Source organism: Biomphalaria glabrata, chromosome 2 (genome assembly GCF_947242115.1).
Source record: "Biomphalaria glabrata chromosome 2, xgBioGlab47.1, whole genome shotgun sequence".
In the NCBI taxonomy this organism is placed as follows: domain Eukaryota; kingdom Metazoa; phylum Mollusca; class Gastropoda; family Planorbidae; genus Biomphalaria; species Biomphalaria glabrata.
The window spans coordinates 41904569-41920120 of record NC_074712.1 but is presented as its reverse complement, the minus strand read 5'-3'; the positions used below and the strand labels follow the sequence as shown (position 1 = coordinate 41920120).

General features: G+C 36.9%; 1 protein-coding gene across 1 annotated transcript; it reads right to left on the bottom strand.

Moving 5' to 3' along the window:
* Positions 1-2985: 2985 nt before the first annotated feature.
* Positions 2986-10488, bottom strand: LOC106079020 (serine/threonine kinase SAD-1-like). Its single transcript, XM_013240122.2, has 8 exons — positions 9667-10488; positions 8738-8856; positions 7720-7838; positions 7021-7158; positions 6789-6872; positions 5722-5817; positions 4910-4993; positions 2986-3944 (listed from the first exon to the last, which is right to left on the bottom strand). The coding sequence occupies exons 1-7, from the start codon at positions 10240-10242 to the stop codon at positions 4971-4973; spliced, it is 1155 nt and encodes a 384-aa protein (XP_013095576.2). The 5' UTR covers positions 10243-10488; the 3' UTR covers positions 2986-3944; positions 4910-4970.
* Positions 10489-15552: the final 5064 nt, after the last annotated feature.

Genomic DNA, 15552 nt, shown 5'->3' with positions numbered 1-15552 from the left:
AACACTGACTAGCAAGGTCGCAACCTGTGGGCAGTGGAGACCAATGGCTCGTTGCCACGTCACAGGTTTATACGACGTCGCAACGATTTAGTGTTCTTAACTGCTCACAGGGTGTGACGTTGCTGGTCTTCTATGACGAACTGTGTCGCAGTAAATCCTATCTATTTAATCACGTCTACGGTGCGCTGTAGGCCTACGAATGTTATAAAGTGATAGGCACAATAGAAACACGTTAAAACTTATTTAAGTATTAACAAATTACTCTTAAAATATTTCAAGTGAGTCGAGCTAAATCGAAGAATTAAAATTTGAATATTTTAAATTTGCGAAGTAAAACTTAAGATTTAATCAGTAGATGGTGTGACAAGTCAAAAACTCGCTGTCAGAGTCACTCAAATTTATCACAGCATTAATTATTATTTTTCCTTATTTATTTATTTTATTTTAATTATTTCCCCATCCTACCCCTGAATTCTCCACCCGCACCACCTTTTCTCCTCCAGGCTAGACTTAGTTGATCACATTGGAGATAGCTAGGCCGCGTCTTCCGACTTATCTTCCCTTGACCGGGGCAAAGATAGACACATTCTCTTTGATCGTACCGGCCGGATGTCTGACGGGCGCAGATGACATCACCTTGTGTGGAATGCAAGTCACTCCACCCCCCCCTTTCTCCCGCGTCTCTCTTTGATCTAGGAGACCACGACGACAAACACGCCCATTGACCTTCCCAGTGTGCGACTCCCATCTCAAGTCTAATTCACCCACGTGTAAGATAATTCTTAGCCTAGGACATTTCCTGTGTCCGCCCACATTCTCCAGGCCTGTATATAAGGTAAATTAAATCAAGTCAGACTCTCTCTCCTTTCGCATTCAAGCTGAGCTATCGAGTCTGGACTATATCATTTATTCTCACTCCTAGAGGAATACCTGGTGGTAAGCCGAACTTAATCACAAGTTCCACCTTAATTAATTTTGTGCTATTTCCATTGGATATTATCATGTGTATTTTGCTTAGTTCATTTATATTTAATTAGTGCATTGTGTATTTCTCACTGTCGTAAGTAGAAAACATAAACATGTGCTATGTATTTATTTATGTATTGCATTAATCTATTAATGCTACGTTGCTCAATTGATCGTTGATGCAACCATGTATATATTTGTACATCTTATTTTATTTCCTTTATCTCGGCTGACAACCTTGATAATTTTACTAGCGTACTGATACTGCGTCTAGAAAAGAGTTATGAATAATCTCCCCTTTACTCATTTTACTCTAATGAGAGTTGCGCCGCTTGAACGGACAACCTCTCCATTCAAGCGCGCTCCATTGTTCTCGACCCACGGTCATATGTAAACAATCATCTGGGTCGCTGACCACCACCCATGTCCCGCCCCCCCTCTCTTTCTCTATCCACCTGTGTTGTTTATTTGAGATTATTATCTCCCCTTCTACGCACATTTTTATATTATTATTTCCCCTTTATGTACATTTTTATATTGTTACTATTAGCCATCTATTTTCCAAATCCCATTTGTCATCATCTCCCCATTGTGCTCTAAAGCAATTTTACCAATCTGACGAATGCACCTCAGTCGAGGGCATCGATAAGATGCATGAGAGACATGTCCTAACTTGTCTTTACTTATCCGCAGCCTCCCTCAGGTGTCTGCCTATTTATTGGATCAACGATCTATTTACCTGCCTATTTATTTGCTATCGAGAATCACCTACTGCCTATTTACCTGCATTTGTGCTTAGTGCTATTCAGCACTGCACTTGCCTACTGAGATCTACTCAACTCTACCACTTGGCGCTATCGGCATTGCCCGCCTATTCGACAGCCCACCTGTCAAGCTATTAGGTGCGACGTCCCTATAGATTCAGATCTGTGTGAGACGTCATAGCTACGCCAACCCTCTGCAACTCACTGGACATATCCTGTCAACTACGCTGCCCACGGCAGATCAGCTTTGCCCGCAGTAACCTTGTGCCCACGGTAGCCGGCCACCCGCCCTACTGTGCCCACTACAGATACTAGAACTTTGGTCTGAAACTCCACAAGAACTGAATCACCGGCGTCCCTCTATCCGCTAGAGCGCCACCTCCAGCTGCAGAACCCCAAGCCGGAACACAGCCAGCTGCGACATCAACAGGACAACCAGCTAAGTCAGAGGACAAAGTGACATACTCTCTTATTAAATGCACGAGTGATGATTAAATCTAGTATTCACTAGAGATAGATGCAACCCCCCCCTTTTTTCATTCTTATATGTATATTTATGTAATTAAATATTCTTTATTTTTAACTTTTGTATCTATCTTTCATTGCTTGTCTCGTTGCGTGTCTGCTCCCGATTCATATGCTGATAGGTTGGTGTGTGATAGCTTTAAAAATAATCATCCCCTAGACATTAAACGCGCCAAACACACATCACATTTCCCCACCTGTCACAGATGGGATCACAAGGTGACAATGTAACAGTGGGTATGTTAAATGTGTGGATACCGATCAGCAGGGGTTTCTCACTTGTTTGTGTATATAGAGTATTTCCCTTTATTATCTTATCAAAAAGTGTACTAATATAAGAAGTTGCATTTAAAATAATACTAAACCACACAATCATCTGTACAGTTTTGTCTTCCAAAGTAGGTTAAAATTAGTATTAATTATATGTTCAAAAAACAAATAGACGGATGTCATAGTTACTAAACATCCATGATTGTTTTTTTTTTACTTTCATAATTTTTTGAACTTTTTTTTTCAAAACTTGCTTTCTTTTTCTGATTACAATTAAAGTTGTTCCTTTTTAATCTAAGCCAAATAATTTACAATAACCTTTTGAAATGTTTGAAAATGTCGATATGATTTCAAGATGTCGATATGAAAACATAAAAAAAACTAAACGAAACAAAATTTTATATGTTTCAAGATTAACATTGAAATAGTGATAACAATATATAATAACTAAAACACAAACTGTAATAAAGAATACAAATTTGTGCTTTTGTGATCAAGTTTATTTGCTTTTTTCTGGGTTGAAGCTTGATACATTTTATTGTGTAGAACAGACACTGTCTAGTCCATTCATTAATATGCTTTAAATATTGAACGTTGTATAATGCATATGCCGGTTATCAGGAGCCCACTGTATGTATGCCAGTCATAATGAAATGTAAGTAGTAGCTTAATACATATAATATATTAAAGTCTTTAATAAAATGCATGAAAAGTGGTAGCTGATTTTGAGCAGATGTTTATGTTATAAAATGGACAAATATGCACAAATCACACATCTTTTCTCATACCTGAATAAATAAGAATAATTTAATTTAAAAGCATTTTAATGCATCATGTAGAGATAGCGCCCGTAACAAGCTCACTCACATACTATAAAAAAGAATCTAAAATTTATAAAACAAAATTTACAAGAGATTAAAATAGAACCTATGACAAATGGTCCATTCATCATTGTCTCAATAACACTTGCATATGCGACAAATGTATAGTTTAAAAATACAAATGTAAGAAGCATAAATTCATTGCACAGAATAAAAATTCTCAAGAGTTGTGTCAGAAATGTTCAATAAAAGTTTTGGTTAGAATCTAAAAATACAATTTTTTATAATCACCGTTTCAAGACACAAACTATTTGTCATTGAATGTATTGGCACAAACAAGCTTAAATATTTGTGAAGTAAAAAAAAAAACTTTGGCCTTTAAACATTACTCTCTTGTCTGTACTTTGGTATTTAGTTTCTTTAACATGAGATTCTATTTCTTCAACAGGTCTCCTTGCAGGCTCAGTACTGATACTATTCAAAAGGAAGTCCATTCGACAGACTGCTGGAACACAGACGTAAGACACAGTGGAAACGTTTCTTTACCTTCAAGATTCAATCATTTGCACAAGCATCGATCTCTTGGAAGTCTGGTCACCTAGACAGAAGACAAAATCATAACAATCAGATTCTAGAACTTTTTAAGACATACAAACTTTAAATAAAGATTTTTGGATTTTATTATTTAGTGAGAAAAAAAATCCGCGCCACTAGAACAATACAAAAAAAACAAACCAACTCATTCTTAAAAAGTCACGTGGGAAGGTTTCTAAAAAATGCCACGTGAGTAAAGTAATCTTTTTTAAAAATTTACGTCATTAAGGTAATGCTGCTGAAAAATATCACGTGGGTAAAGTAATACGAATGTTTGCTTTTCATTAGACATGTTTTTCTAACGTGGTTTGTTGAATGCTAGAGACAAGTGTTTTAGAAAATAAAAAATCTTGACCAATTCAAGTCTACGTCATTTAAGGGATTTGACCACATTGATACCAGCAGGAATTGATTGACAGTGATGCAAAGTTTTAATTTCTTAAAAATGACTGATGTCTCTTTTAGGATATCAATGGGACCCTACGAGTTTCCATGTGGCGACCAAGTTAACAAGTTGTTAATCTACCATGTCAGTAGTTTCCCTGTAGCCCCCCCCCCCCTTTCCATTCGATGAAAGAATATTTATATACCTATTGTCCAAAGTTATTACATAAGAAATGTGCCTTTATTATTTTTGTGTCCTTCGGAATATTTTATTAGGTTTTGCTTTGTATTTAAAATTTGTTTCTGTACCCAAGTTCACGATACAATATATTGCATCCCTTTTAAACGTTTTAAATAGTACTCTTTTTAATACAACTTTGTTTTTTATTGTTTAAGTGTTTGTCTGTAGACCATCACATCATACATCTACAAAACTCCACTGTAGAAGTTGCCCATACGCTGGATAAAATAATATATGCGTGTATGGAGTTTAACAGTAACTCTCTACTCCCTAGATCCATGAATGTGTTTGTTTAAACGGGTTAATATATCCACGCATATCAGCACTACAAAGGGAGACCATACCTTGAGTTTTCGCCCTCATTTAATAGTCTCCCTTGTTTATCATTTGCCAGGAACTCTCAGTTCATATGTAATTCTTGAGTCTCTCTGAAACAGAAAACATCACGAAATGTCTTGAATTATCAACTCATTAATCTTAGAACTCTTCAATAAATTCGATCACCATGGATTAAATTTATTTTGTTTGTTTCAGTTTTAAAGAGGAGTTAAGTCAAAACTATCTAGCGACTGATTCACCATTAAGTCAAAACCATTTAGCGACTGCACTCACCATTAAGTCAAAACCATCTAGCGACTGCACTCACCATTAAGTCAAAACCATCTAGCGACTGTACTCACCATTAAGTCAAAACCATCTAGCGACTGCACTCACCATTAAGTCAAAACCATTTAGTGACTGCACTCAACATTACGTCAAAACCATTTAGTGACTGCACTCACCATTAAGTCAAAACCATTTAGCGACTGCACTCACCATTAAGTCAAAACCATCTAGCGACTGCACTCACCATTAAGTCAAAACCATCTAGCGACTGCACTCACCATTAAGTCAAAACCATTTAGTGACTGCACTCAACATTACGTCAAAACCATTTAGTGACTGCACTCACCATTAAGTCAAAACCATCTAGCGACTGCACTCACCATTAAGCCAAAACCATCTAGCGACTGCACTCACCATTAAGTCAAAACCATCTAGCGACTGCACTCACCATTAAGCCAAAACCATCTAGCAACTGCACTCACCATTAAGTCAAAACCATCTAGCGACTGCACTCACCATTAAGCCAAAACCATCTAGCGACTGCACTCACCATTAAGCCAAGGGTTGCTCTTGATGTGAGGAAAGTCGAATCTTTGTTCAGGATCCACATGCAGCAGTCCATTAAAAAGTTGCCTTTGTTTTTTATCTAAAGAAAGAACAATTATACAATTATTTTTTTAAAAAGCAAAAAGTCTATAGTCGTGTAATGTTAACTTGCATAAATCTAACCCCAATCGACTGGCAACCTTACAGTAAGAAGCTCTAGCTTGAATCCATGGACTAGCTATATTTAATTCAGATTAGGCTCAGACTTTTTTCTTAAATTTGTGTTTTCCTTCTCAAAGATACGCCCCCCCCCCCCCCCAATGCCAAGAAAAAAGAGATCGGACTAGAGAGCGCTGAACTTGCTACATGACAATGAGAGCACTACAAAGGCTCCGAGGTTTTATTCATTTTACAGTGAACATAAACCAAATACTCGGACACATTAAATGTCTCGTTTTATACCTCATTGTAACAACTCATTTTGTATTAGTGCACTGTAAACCAACTAGTTCCTTAATCGTTTGGGTGCGAGAGCGTTGTCAGGAGAGGGTGTGTCTATTAATCTGCATGGCCCAGGCCGATCCCTTAGATGCCTGAATAGCTTTTAGCTTCTGCAGTTACACACAAAACTTACATAGGACAATAGATTTTTTTATAGTGCATTTTTTATAGTGTATTTTACCAACAAGTTTTAGCCAACTGTATCAACAATAATATTAATTAAAATTCCACATTTTCCCTCAGCATTAAAGTTAGATGAACAACAATCAAAATGTTTTATCTGCTTCTAGAGTTGATAGAGTTGTAATCTACAGGTCTTTTCAGTCGTTAACCCTTTCTAATAGTCTACACTTGAAATGAAAAAGAAGGGAACTATCACATTGTTGTCACTAGATAAATCTTAAATCATGTGACATTGTCTTGACAGTTTTAACCTGTCTTTCAGAACTTCTTCCTGTGGACAAGGTTTGAACTCTGGACCATTGTGATGGTCAATCCTAATGCCCAACCATGCGTCAATCAATGTAATAGACGTCCACTAGCGCCACATGGGCGCGTTCATTGACTCACCTTGAAATGTTTCAATCACGCTGTGTATGTTGTCGTACTTCTTTTTGATTGGCCGCTTTCTGCAGACTCCAGTGAATGTGACACCTGAAACAGAAATCAACATCATTTACTTATTAAAGAACATTGGTTTCTTAGCGGCTTAAGATTATCATAAGTTTGGACTTGGATATTTATAAAGAAGATACCGAACTGTTTCAGCATCTGAAATTTAAAAAACAAATGTGAACCTTACCTAGAGCATAGATGTCTGCTTTGAACGGGTTAAACAATGAATCCTCTAGGCACATCTCTGGGCACCAATAGTCTTTGGTTCCTCGACATTCGCTCTCCATTTCATTGGCGCTGTTGTACAGCTTTGCAAAACCAAAATCTGAGAAAATAGAAATATATGTGTTGTTGTTTTCTGAAGCCATTCTGTTGTAGCACAGATCTGGTCGCAACTGGGTTTGAGTAGTTATGAGAAACACTACACTCATTCTTAATCTTCAGAACCGAAGACATTGGCACTATTTTAATAAATAATCATCTCTTAATGCAAATATTTTATGGTTTAGTCAACATGGCATCAATTATTAGGACTAAGCACTTCGAACAAAATTTACTTCATGAAGAGAAGAGCCAGATACGTTCAGTTATACAGATTAAAAAGTAAATATCCCACTGCTGTGATGTATAGGGCAGATGATGTAAAGGTTATCCCAACATTAAAAATTTCTGTCTTTACCAGGATTCGATTCGGGATGCTCCGCTCGGAAGCCATGCACTTTATCACTCAGCCACCATGCCTCCATACAAATTAGGTAGAAATTGTATGCAGTAAACAACAGAAGTGCCCTTTAAATCGCTCTGACAGAAATAAGGCAAGAGAAGCGCTAGGAACACACAAACATTTTTTTTAAAGAAGAAAATATATTTCCAAGAGCGATTCTACCTGCTAGTTTAGCCACATTGTTATCAGATATTAATATATTCTTCATCTTCACGTCGCTGTGCGCTATCAAGTGGCTGTGGAGACTCTCAAGTGCCGAGACGATATCAGACAGAAAAAATCTACAAATAAATACAGTTAGATATTTGATAAAATAGTTAATAGAACGTCATGATTAAAAACTAGCATCGGTTTGGGTGTGTCTGTGTTTATGGTTGGAGAGCAATCTAGTTCATATTACACTATTTGTGACTACCTCTACTCCAGTAGTCTTCTGATTTGTGAGTTTGAAGTGGTCACAACCGAAAGGCTTTTTTGATATGATCATGTTTCGGTACGCGACAATTTTAGGGCAACAGTTTACACGCGCTGGCCTGGGCATCTAAAGTCTAGTGATGCCAACCTGCAGTATAATGCGAATTATGTACATTAAAGAAATCTTTTATATAAATAAAACATTTTGTATGGTAAAATAAAATTTGATATTTTTTTCCATCATTCAAAAAAACAAACAAAAACAAAACCTGCACACATTATGATGTTAATCGACAAAAATAAAAATCAGAGTAACAAAAATAGTTTGTTATTCACATAAAAATGCGTTTGTGAACACACACACACACAAATATTTCACCATTTAAAGAAATAATAAAATGAACATGTTTTAATATGTTTAAATGCATCGCGCCGAAACGACCTTAGTGCCAAAACGTCCTGCGTGGTCCACAACACGTCCTGTAGAATGGACAAGTTGAGACGTCAATTAATGGACATGTTTAGACGTCAATTAATGAACATGTTTAGACGTCAATTAATGGACATGTTTAGACGTCAATTAATGGACATATTTAGGCGTCAATTAATAGACATGTTTAGCCTTCAATTAATGGACATTTTTAGACGTCAATTAATGGACATGTTTAGACTTCAATCCTTATGTTAATTAATTGTCCACCAGTGGTTCAATACTCCTTTGTATTCTAATCAATATCAACATTGAACTTTAAATCATACTGTTCACCTTGCCATGATATTCAAGTCATCCAGTTGTTTCAAAAATTCATACAGATCCCCTCGGCTACAGAGCTCAGTAAGTATCCAGTAGGAGTCTCGACACTCGACTGAAGAAAAATACTCGATCTGGCAAAAATTAAAATAAACTTAGGTTTACAAACAAAAACAAACAAAATCAAAATCTAAATAAAAAACAAAATACAAAGCTTATATAAGGGAAAGAAACGAACAATTATTTCCATATTTCTCAGTACTGCAAGATGATTCATCTCCCTTTTTCTATGTAAAAGAAAATTGATTACCGCTAAATTAACTAATTGGTTAGTTGTTTTTTTTTATTGATTTATGTGTGCCATCGACAATGAATAATTGTGCAAAGTTTCAAATTGATTCAAGAATTTGAAGTTGAATAATGTGTGCCTTGTGTGCAAGATTTGTTCCAGAGTTGATATAAGCTTTGTAATAATAGAAAATCCATGACTTTGATTCTTACAAAAAAAAAAAGACAATATTAAAAGTTATGAATATAAATCTTCATTCTATTGTAGAGAGTTCAGAATATAATTGTGTCCCATGAGCGCGAATGATAATAACATGCTTTATGGTAGATCTACACATACTGCTTAAAAAAAGAGACTCCCAAAAATTCGCATGTATACTTTTAATAATATTGTGAAATTAAATTTGTAATGAGTGTCTTCGAACAGAAAGATGGGAGAATGTCACGTTTGCTAAGCATCTTGTATCTGACGTGAAGAAAATTGTTGGGAATCGATTTAATTGTAAACTCATTTTACGACCTGGTTATTTCTTGTGACTTATCAATGTATCTTTGTCTTTGTAAGACATCGTTAAGACATCTACATTTATACACAGCACATCAGCCAAGTATGACAAACGAAACTATTCAAAACAAAGCAGAAAAAAAAAACTCACTACATTAGGACCTCTGACAGCACTTAGAAGCTTGACTTCATTTTCTACACTGCAAGGTTTTACTTTCGCTTTGTCGATAATCTTGACAGCTATGAGTTGTCTGCGATGACATCCTTCGGGCGATGAAGCTTCGACACTGAACCTTTCGCGTGCTACATTGCAGTTTATTTCACTGGCCGCACTCGACCCTTGACCTTCGGGATTACCATTTACACACCTAGGGTCACAGTCGTTTCCGTCAAAAGCAAATATGTCTAAATCTTCATCGTAATCATAATCATCATCGTCGTCATCGTCAGAGATCTCACTTTGACTTAGAGAACATCGGTATTGTAGTCTTTCGGACTGTCCTTTACACATTCCTGTAGAACTGCTCAAATCTTTGCTGCAATGCAAAACCTCGGAAAGGCTGGAAACGTTCTTTGAGGCCGGCGAGTTGACCACGCATTTCACAACTTTTCCGGCATAGCCGTGACCTACTAAGGCCAAGACTTGAAGATTGAATTTTCCTCGAAAGAGATCTTGGGACCTGTAGTGTAGATATGGAAGCACTGAGTCTCCTTGGCGGGAACACATTGTCACATGAAATTTTAAAATAACACTTAGCGCAATATACAGATAACAATTCCGAAATAGCACACAATTTAACTTTTCTATACCAAGATTCTATACCAATGAAGAAAATGTTAAAACACATATAAAAACGAAGAGGATGGTCTTATGATACAATAAAAAATTTAAAATTGTGAAGTATAAACTTTAAAAAATAAATCCAAACTGGCTTGATAAAATAAACAGTTTATATCCAAACATCACTTTTTAGGAAATGTCATTGCTACTGTTTCCAGTAAAATTGTTGGGTCACGTGACGATGAGCTTTGGTCATATCGGCTATTGGCACACTGTTTGGTAATGCTCCACTACATGTGTTACCGAGACATAATGCTAGTGTAGCCCCCCCCCCCATTTAGGACAATGACAATGTGTGGAGCTAATAAAGACACTATATTGTTTGTTTCAATTGAAGGACACGATCAAATAGGCGGACACTGTCTTTTATCAGTTTTTTGTAACGTTTTTCGGTTTAAACATAATCAATATTCCATTACATTTTGTCCAACACTGAACCATAACTTTGAAATACAAAAACACATTATATACTCAGAAAGACACACTCAACTGAAGACAACACTAACAAACTGGAACAGACATAAAACAGAGCAGTGAGATTCATAACAAACGAATATTCACATTTGACTAGAGTAACACCTTTAGTAAAATCACAGAAGACTTAAAAGTAAAGTAGCAATTGTACATAAAACACTGAACCATAATCTTCAAATACATAAACAAAATTCAATAAAATACTCTGAAAGACACAAAGATAGAGGCACATTCCTCGTCCCATATGTTAGGACAAATTTGTACAAATACTCCTTCTTCCCTAGTGCTATTAGAGCATGGAATGGGTTGCCTTAGCTAGCCAGGAAAACCAGAGACTTGGCAGAATTTAAGTCATTGGTTAATATGCATGACTAAATGCATGACGCGTAAGACGTAATCATCTTCTTTTTTGAAGTAACGTCTGTATTATATAAGATAAGATAAGACACAAAGATAAACATTTTGTATTCCATTCGCTCGGACAAAGTGGTACATGTGATGCTTCTTCCCTACTGCCATTATTGCCATTATATTTAGAGCATGGAACGGGTTGCCTGAATCAGCCCAGAAACCAATGAATTAGCAGAGCTTAGGTCTATAACATGCACGACTAGATTAACACTCAGATACGCTTAGGACGTAATTATGTCCCTCCGTAATGTATAAAACATAATAAGGTACAACCACAGTTTGAAAACATAAAAGAAAGGCTTGTTGAAATTTGGATGGATTCTAAGAGTGTCAATTGAATGGACAATGACATAAGTCTCTAAATGCGAGTTTATGTCATATTGATCAACTCTTTTTCACTATGAAGGTAGGACTCAACTGACTCATTCCCTAGAAAATAAAAGATGGCTGCCTGGTTGTGCTGGACTGTGAATCGGTGGTCTCGATGGTCCCTACCCTGCCCGCAGCCATCCACCGTCGGAGGTTGGGACTAAGGAGTAGATTATCTTCAACTTTGAAGGAACATCTGAAACATGTACAACAAAAACAACAACATTTTAAAAAATATATGCTCGACTGGAAAGGGTGGCGGAAGAGAAATGGATATAGAGTGACCTTGTCACCAGTACTGACATCTTCTCTGTTCAAAATGACACTCAACAGCATATGCAACAGCCAAACTGACGAGAACTAGAACCCGACTTTACGGACCCATGTTATAAACATATGTCATTCAATCTTATAGCCTAGTTAGTGGTCAGGTCTTATCCCAAAACATTTCTATTCTAGTTAATCTCCACCTCCCCCCTTTTTCCGGCCATTCTCCTTATATCGTTATGTTACTGTTACGTAACTTAATACCAAGAAGAAAACTGTGACAAAAGAGACGCCGGTGGGATGACTGTAATTATCTCAATGTAGCACTTCGTTTTCATTTGATGTATAAACATAATTGGTGAAGAAGACTACTTGCTGCACAGCTGCCCAGTGGCCTAAAGCTTTACAAGGTTAATGTTCATGTTTTTATCCAGGTCTATGCTTTCAATTTGTTTCCAGTTCAGTGATTTTTTGTGTCGTAAAGGATTCGCATGATCAAACTGTGGATCAAAATATAGATCTTGACACAGGTAAGATGTCTTTGTTTATCTCAGAGTTCTGGTGATTTACTTAGAAGTCTTAACATCTACTTCGTCTTAGTTCTTGTAGCTTACAAAGGTGCTCAAGTATGGATAGCTTCCAATGATGACAATGTGTGTTAAGATGCGTACATTGGACTCAGCATTGCGACGTTACAAACTTCATCTCATTACTGTACTCTCTGTATTGAGATGTGTTGAGACACTCGCAACTAAAGTGAGATAGAAGAGAACTCGAGATGGAGAAATGCTGGGGGGGGGGGCGATACACTGGAACTGAAAGAAAATCGTAAGGGACAAAAAGATAAGGAGGGACTTCTCAATATTATAATCAAACAAACAATGTCAAGTAGCATTAAGGACGATTCTTGGAAAGGTCACCTGCCAACTAAATACTTAAAACAAGCAAAATACAAAAAATACTTTTTTAAAAAACCAAAGTTGGTTTGGATCAGTCATGTAATGAAATTTGCAATAAGCCTCAGACAACAATCTATAAAGGAGGCTTGTTCATCTTATACCATCACTTTAGTCAAGTACTATTTATTTCCTTTGGAAAGAGGAATTATTCAGCTTATACCACCATTTCAGTCAAGTAATATTTCTTTCCCTTGTTTGAGATACCAAACTAAGTGATTTATTACCAACAGTTAATTAACTAATCGTTTTTTTTAATTGATTCTTCTCTTGTCAGGTACAAGAAATAATTGTGCAAAATTTCAGCTTTATTGGAGATTGGTTGTCGGAGAATAAGGTGTACAAACTTTTGGCCAGACAGACAGAGTGAATTGATATAAGCTCTGTAATTACAATGTGCTACGAAGTAGGTTAGAGAGTTGATTATGCTCTGCTAACTAATACGCACAAATTAATATTTGTATTTTAAAAATACGTAGCTTCTCACTTACAAAGACGCATCACGAATGAAGAGATAAGAAACAGGATTAATACAGCAATTGGATCCCACGATGACCTGCTAACCACTGTCCAAAAAAAACGTACATTCAAACTCAATGACCACATCACAAGGTCCTCAGGGCTCGCAGTGAACAGTACTAGAAAGAAGAAGAAGAGGAAGACAGAGAAAGCGATGGGAAGACAACATGAAAGAATGGACAAGCCTGTCAGGGAATGAAGTAGTATCCAAGGCAAAGGACAGAGAGGAGTGGAGAAAGATAGATGACAGATCTTGTGTGGTGCCCCAATGGCCCAACAGGCTAAGGGCTAGGTGAAGGTGATTGTGATCTTATCAAACGTCCTTATTTCGTACACTGGATATACCAAAGACTCCATTGATGAAAATCTCCACCCATGTCCTACCATTAGATTTGAATGAGAAAAAAAAACCAAGATCTCTTAAGGTTACTTCAGACAATGACTGAAAGAAGTTTATCTTTAAGAAAAAATATTCAAATAAAGTTCTTCGTGTGTTCAATGGAACGTGGCTTGATCAATTGATCTCTGTAGCTAGTCACAGGTGCATACCACTTGTTACGCTGCTTGGTTACATTCGTATAAAAAACCTACTTTCTGTTTGGGGGAATACAACACAGCCTCACTGAGTAAGGTGCCTTCAATTTGTTTAGTAGTTGATAAGTCAATTCACAAAACGAAACCACTATAGTCTACTGGTTGTTACCAGTAGATATGTCGTTTTTTTTAAAAAAAACTAAACACTAGTCAAGAGCAGAAATGGGTATTTCGGTGTCGTCTTGGTCTCTGCATTCTAAGTGTTTTTAAAAAAGGATTTTGGTAGTAAAGTCAGGTAAAGTCTTCCTTTCTGATGTGACGTTAAGATCATCTGTTTCTATGGCCTATGGTTAACGAGGGTGCCATGTAGCCAGCTAAAAGACCAACCGACTTTACTTACCCTAAATAATGTCAGGTACCTATTAGAGTTGGGCGGACTTAGGGCGTCCGAAAATCCCGAAAGTCTAAATTCCAGTCTTCAACGAGATACGAACCCGAGACATTTTGGTTTGGAAGCCAAGCTCTATCCCACTCAGCCACCACGCACAAAGGGAGGATATATAAATATGAGCATGTTCATATTTCAAAAACTTTTTATGAAACTTTATCACCTGAAAGCACAGATAGGGTCGCACGAGACTCGCCCATAGCTTGCTACGTATTCTAATTGCCATTGTTTTCTCTGTCATAGCATTGTCTAAGTCACTTGTTTATTTATTTTTGTTATCCTATGTTCCAGCTATTAAGTCTCGTCGTACCGACACACCAATAAAACCATATTACACTTCAGTCTTCCATTATTAGTTTGGCCGTTAATTACATATTATGACAGACACTGGGTCGTGTCCACTAATCACTGTGCAGCATACAGATCTATTCTCGTATGGGGGCACGCTGCTCCACGGCGTGACCCTTTGCTCTGATGTGTCGGCTACTACACACTCCAATATTGTACACACATAAAAAAGGAAAGGGCGGGAATCAATTTGTTCCTGAAACAAAGCTGCTACACGTCTGAAATAGAAAGTATGATGATGTGTTCTTTGAATCAAACTCGTTCATCCGGTTTAATGACGTGCTGGTTATTATAACTTTCATAAAAGAAGGAAAACTAGGGGAGGTAGTCTCGACTTCGGGACAATGTGCTTCAACAGCGGATAACGTCCCTTGCTTTGTTTTGGCTACAAGTAAAAGACCAAACGAATTATCGAGACGCATTTCTTGTAGTTTAAAAAAAACAAATATTTGAAAGTCAGTGTATTTAGTCATACTAAGAAAGTCGATGTTGCTCAAAACATTTTCTTGTTTACATTTGTAATGCAATTTTTGAGGGGTGTTTTTTTCATCTTTTTTTTTTTTTCTCTGAGGGGAAAAGTATGCAGTGTGTGTGTGGGTGTGGGTGCACATGTGTGTGTCTGTGAGAGGGAGAGAGGGAGAGAGAGAGAGAGAGAGAGAGAGAGAAGGGCGGGAGCTAAAAAAATTGTAGATTTAAAAATTTATATTTTTTTTGCAAACTGTTTCTTTATATATGCTGATAATCGGCATCCCCGTCAAATTGCATCAAAATTTCTTAAATATTCTTGGAATGATTAACCTAGAAAGACTATTACATTATTTGCATATCTGTGAACAAATAGTGATGACCAGGTGTAACCCTCGAGAACTC